This window comes from Podarcis bocagei (assembly GCF_964188305.1).
Source record: "Podarcis bocagei genome assembly, chromosome: 7".
Taxonomy (NCBI): Eukaryota; Metazoa; Chordata; class Lepidosauria; order Squamata; family Lacertidae; genus Podarcis; species Podarcis bocagei.
Genome location: NC_138132.1, coordinates 40,314,431 through 40,334,501, shown reverse-complemented (window position 1 = coordinate 40,334,501; position 20,071 = coordinate 40,314,431). Strand labels below are relative to the sequence as shown.

At 47.0% G+C, this 20,071-nt stretch overlaps 2 protein-coding genes across 4 annotated transcripts in view; one reads left to right on the top strand and one right to left on the bottom strand.

The window, feature by feature from the left end:
* FCSK (fucose kinase) overlaps positions 1–3,306 on the top strand; it is a 23,505-nt gene extending 20,199 nt beyond the window's left edge. The window contains exons 21-24 of one of the 2 annotated variants that reach the window (XM_081202119.1): positions 622–809; positions 1,471–1,570; positions 2,166–2,389; positions 2,969–3,306. In XM_081202119.1, coding sequence (XP_081058245.1) covers positions 622–809; positions 1,471–1,570; positions 2,166–2,389; positions 2,969–3,055 — 599 coding nt within the window. In that variant the 3' untranslated portion in view covers positions 3,056–3,306. Of the gene's footprint in view, positions 1–621; positions 810–1,470; positions 1,571–2,165; positions 2,390–2,968 lie in introns of those variants that run through there. The other variant, XM_081202120.1, reaches the window with a different exon arrangement.
* COG4 (component of oligomeric golgi complex 4) lies at positions 3,285–20,071 on the bottom strand. 2 transcript variants are annotated; one of them, XM_081202126.1, is made up of 19 exons: positions 19,772–20,067; positions 17,917–17,999; positions 17,651–17,765; positions 16,296–16,470; positions 15,493–15,686; positions 14,999–15,104; positions 14,445–14,602; positions 13,316–13,374; positions 11,941–12,074; positions 10,999–11,117; positions 9,994–10,160; positions 9,045–9,210; positions 8,372–8,434; positions 7,546–7,662; positions 6,715–6,807; positions 5,868–5,951; positions 5,573–5,674; positions 4,918–5,046; positions 3,285–4,071 (listed from the first exon to the last, which is right to left on the bottom strand). In XM_081202126.1, exons 1-19 carry the CDS (start codon positions 19,931–19,933, stop codon positions 3,937–3,939), a joined length of 2,361 nt encoding a protein of 786 aa, XP_081058252.1. In that variant the 5' UTR covers positions 19,934–20,067; the 3' UTR covers positions 3,285–3,936. The 2 variants fall into 2 exon arrangements, with proteins under 2 accessions (XP_081058252.1, XP_081058253.1); XM_081202127.1 differs by lacking the exons at positions 3,285–4,071; positions 4,918–5,046 and having other exon boundaries at positions 5,595–5,717; positions 19,772–20,071.

The window sequence follows — 20,071 nt, the reverse complement described above, 5'->3', positions numbered from 1 at the left end:
TTTCATTCAGTGCTGCTTTGCCACTGGGGCAGAGCATTCACATTCAGATAAACCAATGTGGGTGTTATCTATATTGGCTGAAGCAAGGATCGATGTTTGGTATTCTGTTTCTCACACCTACTTCCTAATATTGCCGAGGATGAGACATCATGGAAAGGTGCTCAATCTGACGGGGAAAGTCACTTTTGAATAACCCCTGTCCATGGCACGGTTCCTACTCAAAGGGTGCCCAGGATAGCTTACAACATAGAACGGGATAAAACCATAAGCAAAATACAATAATTAAAAGGCCATCATCATTCTGCAGGCCTGGACAAATAAAAGGACTTCAAGTGATGTTAATAATGTGAATTCTATCCCATGCTTTATCATGTCTGATTATACATTTTTAAACTATAAAAACATGGTGTAATAATTGAAACCAGATTAAACCAAAGCAGGGTCCTTCTGTCCTTTCCCACATCAGCAATTTTACTGCTTCAGAAAGGAAGAGGCCTCCCAACTATAGATAAGTCTTGTCTCCCTTGGATCAGAGACCCCTCCTGCCTCCCACAAGGGATTCACCTGGCAACTGGTAAAAAGCAGGATCTCTTCCTCAACACTTGTTCTTGTTCCTTGCAGGTGGAGGGTGGCAGGACCAAGTGGGTGGGCTGGTGCCAGGCCTCAAGATTGGGCGTTCAAAGCCTCAGCTGCCACTAAAAGTAGAAGTGGAGCAAATCACCGTCCCGGAGGGCTTCATATACACCCTGAATGAGCACCTGCTCCTGCTGTACACGGGCAAGACCCGCCTGGCCCGCAACCTGCTCCAGGTACAGAAGGTGCTTGGAGGTGCCAGTTGTGGCCTGAGGTCCACAGCTCTGACGTAGCTTAGAGCAGAGAGTTGTACCTGTCCTACAACGGGTGTACCTTTCTCCCTGTGCTGTTGGCATGATGCATTTCATCGTTGTGTTTTGGTCTACACAGGTAGGATGACTCACCTGGTAGAGTTGCATGTATTCTTATTAATACTTTTCTTATTGTTTTATTACCCTCCCTTCAACCTAAGGTCCTAGGGTCACGTAAAACACAATTTATTTTATTATTTATTTCAATTATATCCCACCTTTTCCTCCAAGGAGCTCGAGGTGGCCAACATGGTTCTCTCCCTCCTCAATTTAATCTCCATTAACAACCCTGTGACATCGGTTAGACTGAGAGGCACTGACTGGCCCCCAAGGTCACTCCATGAATCTCATGGTCATGTGGGGATTTGAACCCTGGTCTCCCAGGTTCTAGTCCAGCGTTCTAACCAATGACACCAGGATGGCTCTCATTTAAAACACAATGTTAAAAAGAGTATTCTTACACTGACACTTTCCCCAAGGTGCAGGAGGGTGGTTGTAGAGTAGGGATTTGCTAAGCCTTTCTTCCTCTAAGCACTCTTGAGCACCAGAAACGGAGACAACTTTTAATTGCTTCCTTTTCTTTCAGGATGTTCTAAGGAACTGGTATGCCCGGCTACCCACCATTGTGCAGAATGCCAGCGCACTGGTGAACAACGCAGAGGAGTGTGCCCAGGCCCTTCGGCAAGGTACTGCAGTTTGTTCCTTGGGCATCTTGTACAGTTCGTTACCCAGGGCAGAGGCTACAGCGCCTCTGCTCAAAACACCTTGCACAGAAACCACCTCCTATGTTGAACAGGCTCTCATTTTGCAGGAGCTACCAGGGTCGTTGTGTTTGTGTGCTTCAGAGCAATTACGCCAGGCAACAGCCAATGGGAGTGGGAGGGGGGGCATCTTTTAAGATGTCATCATGGGCTTTAGCCTTCCCCAAATTACTGTAGTCCAAAACATCTGGAGGGCAAGCCCCATCAGCACTCACTGGTTTGGGGAAAGCAATTCTATCTAGCTGGATCTTGTAGCGCTCCTCTTGCTAGATTGAAAGCAACAGAGAAGCAGCAGGGAAGAGCAGCCAGAGCTACTATCTTCCCACTTCTGTGGTGGGGAGCCCAGCCCAGGTGTCAGATTTCCCCAGAAGGAAGAAGGCTGACATGCACACCATGTGATTAGAGCCAAGAGCACTGTCATGGCTGTATCTGACAGGGAAAGGAGACCTAGCAACTTTGCTTTAAGATGGGCAAATCGTTCAATGCCAGAGTGTCCTGCAACTCCTCCTTCTCACCCCAGGCAACCTGGCTCTCCTGGGCAAGTGTATGAATCATTACTGGCTGCAGAAGAAGAATATGGCCCCTGGGTGTGAGCCTTTGGCTGTCCGGCGCATGATGGAGGTGCTCCAGCCTCATGTCTATGGGCAGAGCATGGCTGGCGCTGGAGGAGGTGGCTTTCTCTATGTCTTAACTAAAGAGCCCAGGAACCAAGACACCTTGCAAAGGATCTTGACGGAAACAGAGGTGAGTGGAGCCAGCTCCTAAGTCCCTGTCAATCGGTGTCTCCCTGCAGAAATTTCAGCAGGGCACATTTTGCAGGTTTGGGGTTCAGGAGCAGGTTAATGCACACCCTCTCCCAAGCAAATTCGGAGAGGGGAAATTCAGTGATGGGTGGGTACCATGTAGTTGCAGGAAGGGGGAGCCTCACACTTGGGAGCTGAGTTTGGCCCTCCAGGTCTCTCTAACAGGCCCTTGAGATTCTGGCCAGGGTTAGGCCACACCCCTTGCCCAGGCTGCACTTCTCACCAACACAGCTTGGCATAATCTTTGAGCGCTTTGGCTGGGCTCTTCAGTTGTGATGATGCCTCTTTGCTTGGGCCAGATGGAGACATGTGCAGAGCTAGAATGTAGCCTCCTGGCCAAAGAGAAGAGTGGCCTCTGCACTGGCCTGTGACCTTCCAGGGCATGTAGCCCTGATGTCAGGTCAGGAGTGACAGTCGACCCCCTTGTAGTGTTGAAGTTCCACCAGGCTTCAGAACAAAATATTCTGACTTAAATATTTTGTAATGAATATTTCACTCACCCTGCATGCTTTCCTTTCAGGGCCTGGGGAATTTCAGCATCCACACTGTGGAGGTGGACACAGCTGGGTTCCAAATACAGCTTCTGGAGGAGGATTGGGAACCATAGGCACTGCAGGGTTTCCTGCCCACATCCTACAGCTGTGCAAGATCTATGGACGAATGACTCAGTGGCTGAATTTGGTTTAGTATTTCTTTGGAAGATTCATGCACTCCTTCACTGCAGATGGGGTGAAAACAGCAGCTGCCCCACCCAAGTGAAAAACAATACTTAGTTGTGAATTAGTAGGGCCTGGCAGTCAGATCTGCAGCATTCTTCAGGAAATTACGTGAAGTAATCAATGAAAAACTTTTTATTTCCTTGCTGATGCAAATCTCCTTTATTTAAATCGACCCACCCTCCGCACAGCATATGATGAACACATTAAGGGATCTTAAATGAATTCAGACCATTGATTGGTGGAGCTCAGCATTGTTGACTCTAACTGGAGGCAGCTATCCAGGGTCATAATCAGGCATCTTAACTGTCTCTGTTTCTAAAGAGCCTTTTCACTGGAGACACCAAGGACAGAATGCAGAATCTACTGGCATAGAAGACATGTCTACATCCCCCAAAGCACCATCTTGTTCCTATGACTTAGTTGATCTGTGGTCTTAGCCCCACTTGCTAACTCAAATTTACAATAATTGCTTGGCAATTTCAGTTGTTATTTAACTTGAATTTGTGTAGAAATGTTTGTGCATTATGATAAAGATGTAGAAACAGGCGAGCTGTACCAACTTGCAGAAAAACAAGAGAGAAATCTCTGAAGGAGGAACTAAGGTTCTGAAGTTTACCCAACGTATACTGAGGTGGTTGTTCTTTCAGCTTCAGAGATCCCACTGGGAAAGGGACTTGCATTTCCCTCCAGTCTTAAGAACACAGCAAGGCCTTCTTAGAAGAGGGCACCAGTGATCTCCACTAGCAGGAGTAGGTTGTTGCAAAGACAGCTAGAGGCGAAGTCGCTTGATGTCTTCACTGCGAAAATCCATCCGGAGAGCCAGCACTTGACGGACCTCAGCGGGAGTTAAGCGCCATGTCAGTGGGCCTGAGTTTGGCCCCCAGTAATCCAAAATCTCTGCTACCTGAATGGAAGAGGGAAAGCAAAGTGATTCACCAGGCAGAAGAACAGAGTGACAGTCCATCCAAAAAGCAGGTGGGCAGCTTGGAACACCATAGCTGTGCCTGTCCTCAGCAGAGGGACTGATACGTTGCTGGGTTGGATGCTAAGCTCTATGTGGAGGAAGAGAAGCATGTACCCAACATGGGCCCACAAGTGCTCTCCTCTCTAGCCAGCATATGACGTGCGAGAATTCCAGCTGCAAGGCCCAACACCGGAACAGAAGAGACTGAGGCATACTATTTTTAGTCTATGCTATATTTGCTCTAGTCATCAGTTTTCTGAACTTCTAAAGGTGGGACTAAGCAAGTCAAGTGAGTCAGCCATCCAGCCCTCTGCTCCTGTCTGTGCATCTGCTCTGCCTGCCTTGCTCTCCCTGCTGCTGATTGCCCTTTACCCAGTGGGGGAGGGGAGAGACATTCTGCACTTGTTCAAAGGAGCCTGTTTTGAATGCTGGGAGCCTGGCCAGGCATCTTGGACCCTTTCTATAAAGCCAGGTGGAAGAAGCAGCAGTAGCCTCCACGGCTTTCATATGCCTGTGGTCTCCACAGCCCTGTGAGGATGGGATGCTGCTAGAGTGAGAAAGCAAGGCCTGTGACTTGCTCTCTACTGCACTGTCTTGTTGCCAGCTGGGAACATTAATAACAATTAATCTGTTCCTGACTCAGAGCACAGCAAATCCAAGGAGAGCTGGTGGGTTGTGGTGAGTGGAGCAAATGGGTCAGAGCCCACCCTGGAACATACATATCTTGTCATTGCTTCCTGCTCCCTCCCCACTCCCAGTTCCCAAAGAGAGCAAAAGCTTGCTCACCCTTTCCAAGTTGAGAATGGTTGCCATCTGGGAGAGCCGGGCAAACTTGTCACGGATGGTCCAGGTGGTCACTGTGGTGAGGTAGGCAATTAGGGAGCGCAGCTCTTTGTCAAACTGCAGCCCACCCAGCTGAAGAAGCAAAAGGAGAGCAAGAGGTTAGGGGTTGCTACACTGAAAGGTGTGCCACAGGGTGATGGAGAACATTCGGTCTCAGGTAATAAAGCCAAACCAAAGTGAAAATAAACAACAACAATAAAGCCCAGATGGGGCATAAATGGTCAGGGTCCCAGAAAGAAGGGGGCAGCTGCTTTGCTCTTCTTCTGATTCTGCCGTTGTGGGCTATGGTGAAGGTAATGCCATAGAATATACCTCAAACCATGGCTTAGTCCACAGCAGCAGGACCAGAAGAGAAGCAAAGCAGATGCAATCTCCTCTACAGTTTAGATTCACTTTGCCATGTCTCTTGTCAGCATTTGCTTTGTTTACAAGATTCAGCTTCTTAAACTGAAGCTGCTGCCTGCAGCAAGTCCTTCTCACTGTGAGAAACCCAGCTCCACCAAGAGAAGAGCAAAGGGACAAGAATTCTGAGGAGTGGCAAGAAGGGAGCAGTCAGGCTGCTTGCTCTCTCGCCCTCCTGATTAAGGTCTCGCCTTACCCTACTGAAAGTAGACTTGAGAACAACCTTCTCCAGTTCAACAGCAATGAGGGTGGTCATCAGGCTGGTCAGGCTGTCGTAGATCACCAGTGACAATCCAGCCTGCAGACAGAAAACAAGGGCTGCATCTCACAGGGCAATGTTACTGGAAAACAAGTGAGAGGGAAGAGTTGAGGAGGGCACTGATGGCCCCCTCTGTGGTGGTACATCCACTTGCCTGTGATGTGTCGTCAGGGCCACAGGCAAGCTGGGTTACAAAAGAGTACATAACGCCTGCTCAGGGCCCCCAACACACCTTGAACTCTGCCATCTGCTGCTCCAGATTGAGGATGAATTGCTGGACCCAGGGGTCGTTGGCTTCATAGTCATTGAACTCTTCCTACAATGGGAAAAGGATACAGATTGGGTCTCCCATCATTCTAGCACAAGCCCATGAATTTTTTTAAAGCTTTTTTATTCCAAATATACCAAAGGAAAAAAGGAGGGAAACCCATATTAGTTTCCATTAACAAGAATAATCCATCAAAAAGGATAAGAATAACCTATCAAATTTAATTTAAACATCTACATTAATGCAAGCTATCCATATGCCCAAATAGGTGTTCAAGAAATATTGTAAGATATATATTCAAATGTGAAAAGGGCAGTAAGATCTTCAAACCCCCGAATCACAGGTGGGCATTTATCCTTACAACCTCTTTGTAGCTAGAAGGGCTCACAGGAGCCCCTTCAACTGACCTGGCATTTTTAACCAAAGCATCTTCATCAGCACCTGGCAGGTTTCCCTGCAGTGTCACATGCAATTCACTTCCTTTTAAGAGGGTGTTGCTTCCGCAGGCCTGAAGGCTTGAGGAAACACCCCGAGGATGGATTTTTAAAATACGTATCCTGCCTCTCTAAGTGCTTGAGATAGTGCAAGATATAGTAAAAATAACATTGAAGGTTATTTTCTTTAAAACCCACAAGAGTACTTAAAACTACCAGCAGCATAAAAGAGAGCTGTGCCAGTCGGTTTTAGCCCAGCCATTCTCTAGCTTGCTGTTTTGGTTGTATTTCTCGGCTGGAAAGTAGGAGGAGTTCGTTCCAACAGCCCCTTCTCTGTACCATCTGAGCAGTTCAAATGAGCAGGCAGTAGGACTCACCTCTTCAATGTTATGGGAGACTGACAGGAAGAGGTTGATCCAAGGTTTCACCTGTGGTTTGATAGCTGAGTTAGTGAGCTCATTCAACCCTTCCTGTGGGGAAGCAGGTGGAGAAAAAGAGAAAACCTCTGTCAATCTACCAACATATTTAAAAAACCAGGTACCAGACACCTGTTCTTAGCCATTGCAGGCCTATGTGTACCAACTTTGTTCAGGAGAGCAGCTCCTGACAAAGGTGCAAATGAAACACAGGACTCCTCTGCCTCCAAAAGACAGAGGGAGATTGCTTGCAGTTGCAGCAACCAAGGAGAGTGACAACACTGGGTAGCAGGCTTATGGCCACACGTATATATGCCTGAGTCTGAGTGACTCCTGCAGTGGAGGAAGGGATTGCCTCCCAACCATGGAGCCACAGCATGGCCACCTGCAATTTGAAGTGGCAAAGTCCTGGGAAGCCCCAGAGACAAGACACAGGTGCTTAAGGATGGGAAGGGGTGTCACAGCAACCTGTCAGGTACTGGCCTGGTCTTATATTGCTCTAGGTATGTGCTGCCCCAGGCAGTCCCACAAAAGGCTTCCCACTCTGCAACATCATAGCCCCTGTTCTGGATTCCACTTTAAGCATCAGCCAAATAAGATGTCTCTCCCTTTACAGTGAAGTTCTCATGCCTCAGAGGCTGAATGCCTCATGCAGGGCCCAGGCTTGTTGATTTCTGGAAATCAGAGGCAGCCTGCTGAGCAAACCATCACTAGGCAATTTTGTAAGACAGTTCTTGGGATTTGTCTGCTGAACGGAGCTAAGAGGCCATGTTCAAACATTGGAAAGCTTACCTGCAACAGATCTCGAAACTTGTTGGACATGGCAGCCATGTCTGAAAGACAGCTGTCAATCTTGGGTTGTGCTTGTTCACCCCCAAACCCCTGGCTAAGCAGCTTGGCACAGTCACTCTGTGTGAAAGCACAAAAGAACCTGAGGCACAGGAAGAGCCTTGTTTGTTACCAGGAGCAAAGGAGAAACATGACTGGTGATTGTGAGAGAGAACATAGTTAAAGAGAAGTTAAAGAAATGGCCTCTGAAGCTAGACTGGCAAGCAGGAAACTGGGCTCATACATTAGTGTAAATAAACACAGAAGAATCCTCTGCTCACTAACCCTCAGGAAGAAAACAATTGGGGGAGGGGGCTGGCCTTAGAAATAGGTGGGAAGACACGCTGCCACAAGCCCCTGTTTTGTGGGCTCAACACAGTATGCAAAGGGTAACATTTTAAAGGGTGAAGGAAAAAGGCAAGAGCTGAGGTGGGGGAGGACTTCACTGACAGCCTCTACCTCTTCACACCATGCAAACCATCACAGCTAGGGCTAAGCAGGCAGTGGGCAGTTTAAACCCAGTAGCTTATTTTAACAGACATCTTATTGAGAAGTTTTATTAGTCTGATTTAAGTGTGTTTACCACCCTAAACAGCTGGGATGAGCCAGTTAAAAAGTTTAAGAAAATGAATCAATCTAGATAAAAGCTCCCAGCTGCAGATTTGAGTCAGGCCAACAGGCAGCCTCCCAAGAGCAAAGAGTGCAGACTAACAACGCTAACAACAGATAAGAGAAAGATGCCCTCAAGACCTTTCTTGGTAATCAGTGGTGGAAGGTCTGCTGACAGTACCTCCAGGGTCTTCTTTAGTGTCATGATGTTTTCACTGCAGATCTCCACATTGTTTAATGTCACCTAAAGAATGGGAGGAGGCAGAGAGGAAAGGGGGATCAGAATCTTGTGAAATTTGCTACTCCTGGGAAGATCCTTGCTGTGGGCACAATTAGGATTGGGCACGAAGAAGGACATAGCCAGATGCTCTCTTGAGACTTGCCACTGCTTGCTTGGCTAGTGGGTTAAGACAACCCACCTGTTTGTTTGATTGGCTGCCTCCCTCCCTCCCTCTGGACAGAGAATACAGAACACCGTGACCAACCTCACCACTCCCTCTCCATCCTATTCACCTGGATGTAAGTACAACTCTCTTCATTGCAAATACAAAACCTTATTATACTTGACATTCATTCTTGGAGCCCATCACACTGACTTCTACTTGGTGACATCCATCCTTTCTCACCCAGTTGCACTGCTCTGACACCATAGCTTAATCTTCCAGATCCTGGCTAATGCTTAATTATTATTATTATTAATAATAATAATAATAATAAAATAAAAATAAATAAATTATATACCGCCCTATACACAGAGGTCTCAGGGCGGTTCATAGAAAAGATCACAATGCTTGCTCCTATTCCTTCCCTATGTCTCCCACCTGTATTGCAGGTGTTTAAAGCTGCACACCCACCAGAAAGGACTGCTTGGCCTCATCTGTACTTTCAATGCCTTTGGTGTCAAACTTGCCCTGCTGAAGGCTGCTGTGCATGATGCTCACTGCGCTGGTCACACCTCTCTGAAAGTCCTGGAATGTGGTGGCTGGGAAACCCATCTTGAGTTTGTTGCACAAGACCTCCCTGGAAAGGGCAAGAGAGGAGATGGTAGTTGCCAAGATGTCCTGTGAGATCTGACCGCTTCCAAGTCACTGTCATACCACGCTGGGCAAAGGGGACAAAGGCAGTGAACTCCTCCAAGGATTTCCTTCCTCCCAATTCTTCCAATCATTGCCTGCCACCCTCCTACTCACCACCTTTATTTAGAACCAGCTTCTATTTCAGCTGCTCATCAGCACATGGAAGTGACATACACAGTTCTCAAGAGGGCTTAGATAATAAATATTCTGCTCTCTTGCCCAGGAATATTCTCGAGGCACTTGGCCATCCATCCCCAGAGCATCTGTTCACTGCATGCCAATGAAGTGCCCCTAAAGTCACAGCCCTTCTTGTGCGCAATAATGGCCAGGAATCTGGAAGGCTGCAGTATGAAGAAGCCAAGGAATTTTGCATGTAACATTTGCCATTGTGGAACTAGACATGATGTGACCCCTTGTGTCAAATTCAGAATTTCACTCTCTGCTCAAAGAAGAAGCTAGCCTGCTCCTCTCTGCTGATCCTCTTGAAGCCTTTCACAAAAAAGAGGCTGGAAGTTGGCTACCCTTTCAAAGGGGGAGACAAAAGCTTAGGAATCTTGGAGCAGATACCTACAAGGCAGGTAGGAACCTGCACCTCATGGCGCCATCTGGTGGAGACCAAGGAGGCCAAAAACCTATGTGCTGAAAATCTGTAACCGTAAGTGCTATATTAGGTGAACTGCCTGGACCACCGCAGTCTAGGAGGGCCAAAAAGCTTCACACCACACACCTGAAATCTGACTCCAGCTCCGTGATGGAGTGATTGATCATAGCACAGAGACAGTCAATGCTGGAGCTGGAAAGAGCCCGCCCAATGCACTTCTTCACGATATAGAAGACATCATCCACCATACTGGAGGTCAGCTGACCCTTCTCACATGTGTCCATAGCAACAGCCTGGCAAAGAAATCAACACACATCAATGACTTCCACAGAACACCTATATTGGTGCAGCTGCACTGGCTACATGCATGTTTCCTGGCCTAATTCAGAGTGCCTGTTTTCACCTATACGATTCAGGACCTTGCTGGAGTCATTGATCTTCATCTGAGCCATTCTCTGGGTGCACTCTTTGAGGGAGATTCAGAGAGAAGGAACAAGGGAGAGCATGGCTTTTCAGCTCTGGTTCCCAGTCTGTGGAAGGCTGTCCCCAGTGAGGTCTGTCTGGCACGGTCAACAACATCCTTCAGGTGCCAGGTTAAAACTTGTCTCTTCTACCAGGGATATGACCTAGTATGACACCCATTTGATTGCATGCTCTTCTTGCTGATGTTTTTGGTTTTTCTGCTGGACTTGATTATAGGTTAGCGGAAAGGTTTTACTGAAATGTATTGCCTTATATGTTATGTCGTTCAACCTTTAGTAAGTCACTTAGAGTAAGACAAGTAAATAAGGAGGGCCAACAAGACTCTTCACAACCTGCAAAGCCAGCTGATCATGAACTGCTCTGGCAGGCAGGTGCGCCCTCCAGACATGGGCCTTCCAGAATTTGCTGTGCCTGAAGAATAGAGGATATTTTTTAATCTATGAAGAGAATTTCAAAGGGGTCTCAAAACCGTAACAGTCTTTTCTGGTGCTCACAGTATAGGCAATTCAGAAATCCCCAACATTACACCCCACAGGAATTTTCAGAGCTCAGTCAATCAGAAGGGCCTCAATCCACTATGATGCACTCAGTACCCTAAGATTCAACTCAATATCCCTCCATCCTGAAAAGGAGGGCAGCTTCCCCTACCTTGTTGACAGTCTCCCTCATGAAATACTCCTCCATGGTAATATAGTAGCCAATCAGCTCCTGCATGGCGCAGCTCAGTAAGCAGTTGTTCAGCAGCTTGTCCAGGCACTTCTGATGCTCTGTGGAGTACAAGCAAAGAAGCAGGCCATGGGCTGCAGTAACAGAACACCAGTCCAGCTCCTTCTTAGCAACTGCAATTTCCTGCACACAACATTCCCCACCCCTGGTAAGTCACCCACCTTGTATTGCAATCAACAGCCTAGTTAGGGGAATGATGCTACACAAGACTTGGGCAGGGGGGGAAATGCACTCAGAATGAATTAGGCAGCAGGTTTTTGGAAGGCTTCCTTAGATCCTGAGGCAGGTGTAGGAGCTATGGACTGGAAGCTCTGACTCTTTCCCAATATCAACACCAAGCAGCTTGTGAGCCATTTCCACACCCTCCTTGGTAACCACAGCCCACGGGAACACAACCTTCTTGGCAGGACTGAAGTTGCAGAGGTGAGGAGGTGGGGTGAGCAATTCCTTAGTCCTGCTCTGTACCTTCCTAAAATGAGACATCTTGCGCTGTTTGTTGCATGGCTGGAATTCAGCCAGATGTACAAAGGTGAGAGTCATTGTTACTCTGCCCACTTCCATCCCAACCCTACCCACATTGGCACATGAATCTTGGGAAATCCTGCCTGATCCAGAGCCCACAAAGCATGGGCAAGGAATCCTAATAGTGCAATCCTAACCATACCTACTCAGAAGCAAGTCCAACTGAATTCAATGGGGCTTACTCCCAGTAAGCGGAGTTAGTAATGCAGCATAATTTGTTAACTTATTATTTCTGCTGTGAAATCTTGCCCATTACAACAAGTTCATCTGGTAAGCCAAACCAGCCACAAGTCAAAGAGCATCTCAGATTTGGTTTTGTGCAAGGAGCATTTAAGTTTTCACCTTGCTTCACATCCTCTGAAGCCATGGAATCTCCCACCTCAAAGTCGGAGATGATGCGCCTTCTAATGAATCTCAGATACAGCTCACTCCGTGCATTCATCAAGGTAACCTCTGTTAAAATGGGGTCAAGTTCCCTGTGAGAAGAAAAGTGACAGTCAATAGCAGAACCACTGAGAAAGCAGGCATTTCACAACAAGATGAGGTGGTAGAACAAAGTCCTAAGACAGCTCTGGACAGCCAGCAAGCTCATGTTGGAATCCTGAAATTGCCACATGTGAAACAATGCTTCCAGTCAACAAACAAATGTTTGCAGATGTAGAAATGTAGTGCCATGAGCCATTCTGGGATCATAAGGCCGACTTTGCCATTTCCTGTCATGCCAATGATTTGTGGTTTTTGTTTACCAGTGCTGTGAAAACCTGTTCCTCATAGCAGAGGAACAAGCTTAAGGGGAGGCCTTGCTGTTCCTGCAAGGAAATTTGTTAATAACTGTGCATTTGGGTTTGGCAGGAACAAGAATCCCTAGACACCTCAGTGTAGTCATCAGCTGGGTGGCTAAAACTTGAGCTTAGCAATGACCAGAGACAAACTCATAAGGTAGGTAAAACTTGCCACAGTAGCTCTGGAGAGTGGGTTTTAAACTGGTGCATGTACACACACACACTCTTCCTTTCCAGAGAGAGATGCAAACCTCTGGCTGCTGCAAATTGCCTTCAATCCTATAAATTCACCCAGCTAATTGAACAACTCAAGCAGAGAAATGTAATACCAGCCAGGCCTGAACCTAGATTGGAACCGGGTCCAGTTAATGGCCAGTCTTCAACAGAGCCAGCAACTGCCACAACCCTCTTGAGTACCTTCCTGAGAAAGCATTAGCAACCAAGTGGTAGTTGTCATAATCATTTGCTCCAGGGTGTAAGTCACCTCATACGTCCCTGGCCTGCTCATCCTCACCACTTTACATTCTTACCTATTCTAATCCACTCTTCCCCCTTTTCCATTCCAATTTGCAGCTTATATGATCACTCTCTGATGCAAATGGTTCCATCAAACACACAAATACTGTACAACACAATTCCATCTCGTGCAGTCTTCCATTGTGAGACAGGCCAGGGGAGAAAGCAGGTGACCCCCCTAATCTATGAAAGAGCCCCTGCCTCCTAGTGGACAGATGTCTGGCCCATTGGGTGGTGACAAAGGAGAGCACACTGGATGGCATCACAGAGGGAGAACACACTAGTTTCGTAAGACTGGGCCTGGTCCTTTCCAGGATACCCTTGGACATTTAAGTGCCAGGTCAAACCACAATTTCCCACAATGAAAAGAGTTGTGGCTGAAAAGCAGGAAGGAAAGGGGGAGATTTTGGCCAGTTTACCTTGGCTCAATCTTTTCCGCAACTGAACTCCTCATCATGCTGTTCTGAACATGCTGAAACTGCAAGCGTAAGAAGTAGAGAGCTGTTAGAAACCTCTTTTCTGCTTGACTCCTAAATTACCAGTCTCCTCCCGCTGGAGCAGTAATAAGGCAACAGGTAGAGGGAAGGAGAGCTAAGGATGACCTCTTCATTCCACACCCAAGGGGAATTTACATAGGGGTTACAGAGAGATCAGAAACAGAAGGATGCTGACAGAAGCTTTTGAAAGAAGCATTAAAAAGAAAAGAAAAAACACACTAATAAGCAAACCCCAGAAGTATTTGCTATGTTGGACAACAGGAGTCTACAGAGAAATCACCACCAAGCCTTAGAGCATGACTCAGCAGAGAGAGAGAGAGAGAGAGAGAGAGAGAGAGAGAGTAACAGAAACAGTGAGCAAGCTCATTTATTTGCTGGGCCCTGAAGCTCATTGGGTGGCCTTGGACAAGCCAGCTAAACTGACACACAGGAGAGTTGGAAGGCAACGGGTAGCATTGTTACCCATTGGTTTACATGGCACATTGCAGAGTTAATAACTTAGGGACTACAGGAAAAGTCACTCACATGCCTTGAGTGAGAGGGAAGGGGAGGGTGTGGGCTGTGGCTGCAGAGAGCTGCAGACATTTGGGGGCACTTTTCTGTGTGGAACCTCAAGACCCTTTAGGCACATTGGTCTGGGTGCACTGGATGGCCACACTCTGCCCCGATTCTGCCCCATTTTGCAGACGGGACAGAAACAGTGACAGCCACCACTGGGATGTTGTAAAAATTGAACCAACAGGGATTGAAGGTATACAGCAGGCAGGACGGGGTGTGTGGGTGAGAGTCACTGGGGCCACTAGTAATTAGAGCATTTGTGTTCCCTAACCAGCCAAGAGACTAGCCTTCTGCACTGGCATGCCACCACCAGTAAGAAAACACAGGTGACCCCAGCAGCAGCCCACAATGTGAGGTCTGCATGTGCTGTCCCCATTGTTACAAGCCACATAAAGGGCTCTCTTGCACCAGCAAACTCAAGAGAAGCCTCATGGAACTGGCTCAAAGTGGGTTCCTCCATGTCTTCCTCAGGCCACACTGGCAAGTCTCTCACCTGTCTGTGATAGGATCTCTGCTGGATAAACTTGTCCACAACCTTTTCTACCTGTCGATCACATTCTGTCTGTAGGTGCTTAATCAGTGTATAAAGCCTGCCTGGTCCATAGTAGGTCTCCACAATGGGCTGGTGGGTCTCCACAATACGGGCAATCCCTAGAAGAAGAAAAAACAGGTGATATGAGACTGTTGTACAGTGCTCCAGAAAAAGCTGCCACCCCATCCTGTGAGGACAAAAGGATCATTCCAAACAGAAGCCCAAGACTTTCCTTCAACACTTCACTGCTTGTGCAATGCTGTCAAGACAGCATCCTGTTTCTAGTAATATGGGGAAGGGCCACAGCTCAGTGGTAGAGCATCTGCTGGGCATGCAGATGCTTCCAGAGTCAGTCCTTAATGGCATCTCCTAGTAGCTCTGGGAACACGCCCCCAACTGAAATCATGAAAAGTCCCTGGCGGTCAGTATAGGCAGTACTGAATTAGATGGACCAATGGTTTGACTTAGCATAAGGCAGATATTCTAAGGTATTCTCAATGGTGGCAGGGGGTTACCTTCAAAAAGTAGGGTCAGAGTGTCTGCAAAGATAGCTGCAGCTCTACGGTCACTCATGTCTGTCTTCATCACCAACTGCAGGTTCTCCTCCGCTTTATTTGCAACCTGAAAAGAATGGAGACTTTTAGCCTATGTTATCCCACAGCCTCAGTCAAAACTCATGCAAGGACAATCCTCCTCGAGGAGCCTTTTTTAAAAATTAAGATTTTGTTAATCAATCAATCAAATCTTTACAGCAGTCCAAGCTGGTGGCCATCACTTTAACCTGTTGCAGATAGTTCCATAGTTGAATTATGTGTTACGTGATGGATATGAGGCTGCTTGTAACTGTGCACACATCTACTGTGTTCCATCCTTACCCATCTTTTTTCTAAACTAAAAAGTCCCAGTTTCTATATGACTGACCCACTAGAACAGGAGCAATGGCTCAACCCCAAGAAGCTCAGAATGCATCTCAGTTGCAAATGAGAAGCAGCTCTCAAGCTACACTTACCTGTTTGCACAGGTACTCGGAGAATTTACTTAGTCCTTCTTCATGCAAGCCCAGCAGAGGAAATATCTTGAAAAAGCGCTCCACTTGGGGCAGGTCTTCCTGTTTTGTGGCAATGTCAAATTTCTCAGTCACAATCACCTTCAGGCGCTGCTCTGCCTCCTGCAGAAGCTTCAAGTTGGCCTCAATTATGTTGCCTGCCCAGAAAGGAGAGTCTCAATATCATTTCTCTGAAATGGCTCCATACTTAAGGAAGGACCTCCCCTCAGAGGTGGGTCACACATCAATATTATCACTTTAAAAAATGCTCCTTTTTGTTCAGACCTTGGAAGGGCACCGTGATTTGCTTCTGCTGGTTATCTTTTTATTTCATCCCTGTTGACATTTAATCTTACTTTTAATTAGGATTTATGATGGTTCTGTATTTATATACTGTTTATTGTGTTTTTAAAACATGCGTCATGCCCTGCCCTGAGACCCTTGTGTGAACCGCTAGGGTGTTATAAATATGTGAAATAAAAAAAGTGGAATGAAAGTAGTAGAAGTTTAGGCAGCATTTGTTTGTAGTGACGAAGTTGGCTTTTGTTCATTTTTACTAGTAACAACAGAAATCATCACAGAAACACAGAATTGAAAGATGACTCTGGGTGTATTCTGTAAAACCAAATGACACTTAATGTACTTCACAACAATCAGGTGCCTTTTTGGCTATTGTTAATATATTAGAATCCACCCCAAATATTGTTTTTACAGTGTAGGGTGGGATATTAGATACAATTAAATAAACCAATAAACATAATGAATACCTTCCCGGCCCTGCCTGCTGAGCTCAATGACAGATTTGTCCAAAGAAAGGTAGCGATGAATATGCGCAGCAGCCTGTTCATAATCTTCATTCCTCAGGGCTGTCTGGACTCCATCCATGCAGAACTTCAAGTCCAGAATGTCATCTGCTCTCTGGATGGCTTGATAGAGGCGATTCTGCCAAGAAGGGCCCCAATTAATTCCCCTCCAAAATTGGCAAGGCAGGAGCAGAAGAGGCTAATGGAGACCACAACAGCTGAGGAAGCTACATATGATGATTTCCCAGCTATGGGTGCTCCACGCCAATCCCACCAGCCAGATTGCTGCTCTGTGAGCATCCATTCAAGATACGATAAGCAGGGCCTCCAAGATCCAGCACAGCAAGGAAGAGTTCTCCAGGATGCAACTAGCCTGGCCATGATCACACACATTCATCTCATCAAGGCTGGGCCAAAGCAGCACACGCTGCATCAGGATGTCTTTGAAAAACATTTGGAAACTTAAGCTGAAGTTTTGACTGGGGCAAGCTTTTTTGCAGCTTGCTATTGCTATATCAGGTGTCATGGCTTCGAATGACTTCTTCTAAAGTCCTAAACAGCTTGGAGGCAGACCATCTCTTCCCACAAGGATCCTGCCCATCTACACAGGGGAAGCTCTGCTCTCAGCACCGAAAGGGTGCCTGGTGGGAATGTGGGGGACAACCATTGTCATGGCACTGTATGTGAGGCATTCCATGCCCTGGGAGATGAGATGGGCTCCCTTGCTAACAGTTTTCAGATGCCAAGCAATGACATTTTTGTTCCAGTATGCCTACAATGCACCCTTTCCTTGCCTATCCCTGTAGTAACTAATACCTTAGACCTTGGCCTGTTGTCTCTTCGCTCTTTCCTCTTTCTGTGATCATAACCCACTTTAACTCCAGGTTAAAAGATCCCAACATGTCTCTTGATTATGCATGTGAAGGGATATGCCCATGTAAATGGAGAATATGTGGGAACAGTCGTATTTGAAACAAATGCATCTGAAACATTTCTGCAACCCTTGACAACTCAAATAAAGACCACATCTCAAAAACAGATGAGTAAAAGGGGACAGCTTTGTATTCTTATTATTTATTGAATTTCTATACTTCCCTACTTATGAAGATCACGCGGTGGTTCACAATATAAAAACACAAAAATTCATACCATGATAACAAACCAAAACAATACTCCCACATTATTATTATTACTGTACAGGTATGAAAGGACCAGTGGGGAGGGAAAGAAAAATTCCTCCTTAAATGTCGACAATCACACACAGCCATGTCATGACAGCCCAATCGGACTCAAAGCTCAGTATGGCTTTATCTAGTTACCTTGGCAAGGTCGAGCTGTCGGACTTTGCTGCTGACATTCTCAGCCAGATTGCAGGTGAAAGTGATCATTCCAGCTAGCTGCTTCGCATCGCCTTCAATGAGCTGCAGGTTAGGACTGAAAACAAAGAAACAAGGGAAAGTAGGATGTCTATTTTGGAAAAAACAGCATCCACAAGGGTAATGACAATCGGCCTGACCTTCATCTGGCTCTATTTGTTCTGGCAACAATGCAGCACTGCACATACCGTACTACGACTGCTACTCACCCCATGCGATGAAGGGTAGCCATCTTGCTCTCCATGGAGCTCTGCTGTTCCAGAAGCATCTCCAACTCTTCTTCCACGGCTTTCTGAAAAACAGAAATATAATGCTGCAGGCATAATCAATGCCCAATTTGCAGCATGTCCCTTTCAAGATCAATGGTAACGGCATGACTTAAGAACTCAATGTGACATCAGATCAGAGATCCAAGCAAAAGGTTGCTAATAGGGGTTGGGTACATCACATGCTCTATTCTGCATCAGTTTATCCTTTCCATGAAAGAGGGTATGCTTCCTCTCAAACAACAATGGAGTCCATTACTAGATAAATGGGATATTCATCACTATCATATCCTCCTCCTGGGCTTCCAGAGGCAGATACTGCCCTGGAATGATCCATCAAGGCTCTTTTGTCTCCTTGGGTTCAGGACCTTTGCACACATGACCAATATTTGTTGCACATCACTAGCTCTGATTCTACCCAATCATATGGCACAATCCACATTATGCTGGATTTGGGGTCCCCAACATAACGCCCACGGCCACTCCCTGTGGTGCACTCTGAGGACAACTGCACCTGCCCATGCATGCTTAACACTGTGTGGTTCTGCCAAGCAAACTGCAGGCATTCATGTGCCGTACTCTCTTCCCTTTCTTGGCCCAGAGAAATTCCTCTTTGGAAAGGAAGGTGGGGGAGCTGGAGGCTCATGCCTTTCTTTGTCTTGCCGCCTTTTCAGGAAAGAAAAAGGCAGGATCCTGTTATTACTACCTTTAAAGTGATATGGGTGTGTTCCTGGCTGTTTTTATATATATGTTACTTTTACTGGCTTTTATGTTGAGTGGGTTGGAATGTTTTGCCTGTATTTGAGTGGGTGGTGGTGGTGGCAGCAGGCTTAGTGGGACTGTTTTGCCTTCTTTGTGGGGGTGTTTGGATTGCCTGTGTTTGAGGTTGCATAGCTTTTGGCTGTTTGTTTTGGTAGGTTTGCTGATACCTCTTTTGCTTGTTTGGGGGGAGGTTGCCTCCCCTTTGACTTGCTTATGATAGTGTTTTCCCTGTAGTTTACTTAGGATGAGATATTCTGTGTATCACTAGTTTTTGGGTCTTTGCAGTGCCCACAACACTTTATTAGATTGCCAAATGTGTCCCAGGCCACAAAAGGTTTGGGACTAGAGTACTGATGGTTGTTACCACATCTATCCAGAAACCGAAACAGACACTTGCTCAGATGCACCCAGGAATTTTACCTGTGGAATATTTGTGGCCCTATGATATGACATTTTAGGTTTTCATCATTCTACCTTGTTTTAAGTTTTGTGAGGGAGAGTCATGAGCATCTATTTAACCCACCCTTTGCCAACTATGCAGCCCCGACATCATTTGATCACATCTGGTGGGCAACAGGTTGGCGAAAGCTGGTCTCCCATCTTGAAGGAAGGAGAACCTAAGAGGGGTTTGATGGCTCAGGCCAAAGGCAGCCCACAGAGTCCAGCATCCTTTCCTCACCATGGCCAACCACATGCCCCAAAGGGAAACCCACAAACAGGATATGGGTGCGACAGCAACTCTCCCCTTTGCAATTCCAGAAGCCACTATTCAGAAGCATCGCTGCCTCTGACCATGGAAGCAACACATAGCCATCCTGGATAATAGCCACTGCAAACCTCCTCTTCCTCCACGAATTTGCCCAATACTCTTTTAATGCCCTCTAAGTTAGTGTCCCCGGGGGGGGACACTAATGCCCTCTAATTTAGCGCGGGGGGCACCCTCGACAGGAGCGAGGTCCGAAGGGATACCGAGGCAGCCTAGATCCGAAGTGACGGGGGCTGGGAGGGGAGGGAGAGAATATAATCCAAGCCGCACCTCCTCCCCGCACAGGCGGCTGTAGGCGGCCTCCAGCTCCGGCAGGTCAGTGAGCGCCCGGATTTGCTCCATGGATAGCGAGGAGGATGAGGAAACAGAAGATCCAGAGCCGCCGCCATCGCTCCCTCCTCTCAGGCCTGAACCGGCCGCCGACGCCGCCATTTTGGCCCCACGTCGTTCAAGAGATAAGAAAATTGAAGAGTCGCGCTCGATTAGCCAGGAAATGGCGCTTCAGGGCTCCTGAGGACGCTTTTTTTTTAATGGTACCCCACCTCCCGCCCGGGCCCTAAGCGTAAACTG

Bases quoted from the DNA above. Each gene is read 5' to 3' on its own strand.
- COG4 (XM_081202126.1), bottom strand. From the start codon at position 19,933: ATGGCGGCGTCGGCGGCCGGTTCAGGCCTGAGAGGAGGGAGCGATGGC. The intron at 5,952-6,714 runs GTGAGTCCTACT...TTCCCATTGTAG, and splicing joins TCTCCCATAACATTGAAGAG to GAAGAGTTCAATGACTATGA. The intron at 4,072-4,917 runs GTGAGCAAGCTT...TCTTCCATTCAG, and splicing joins CCATTCTCAACTTGGAAAGG to GTAGCAGAGATTTTGGATTA.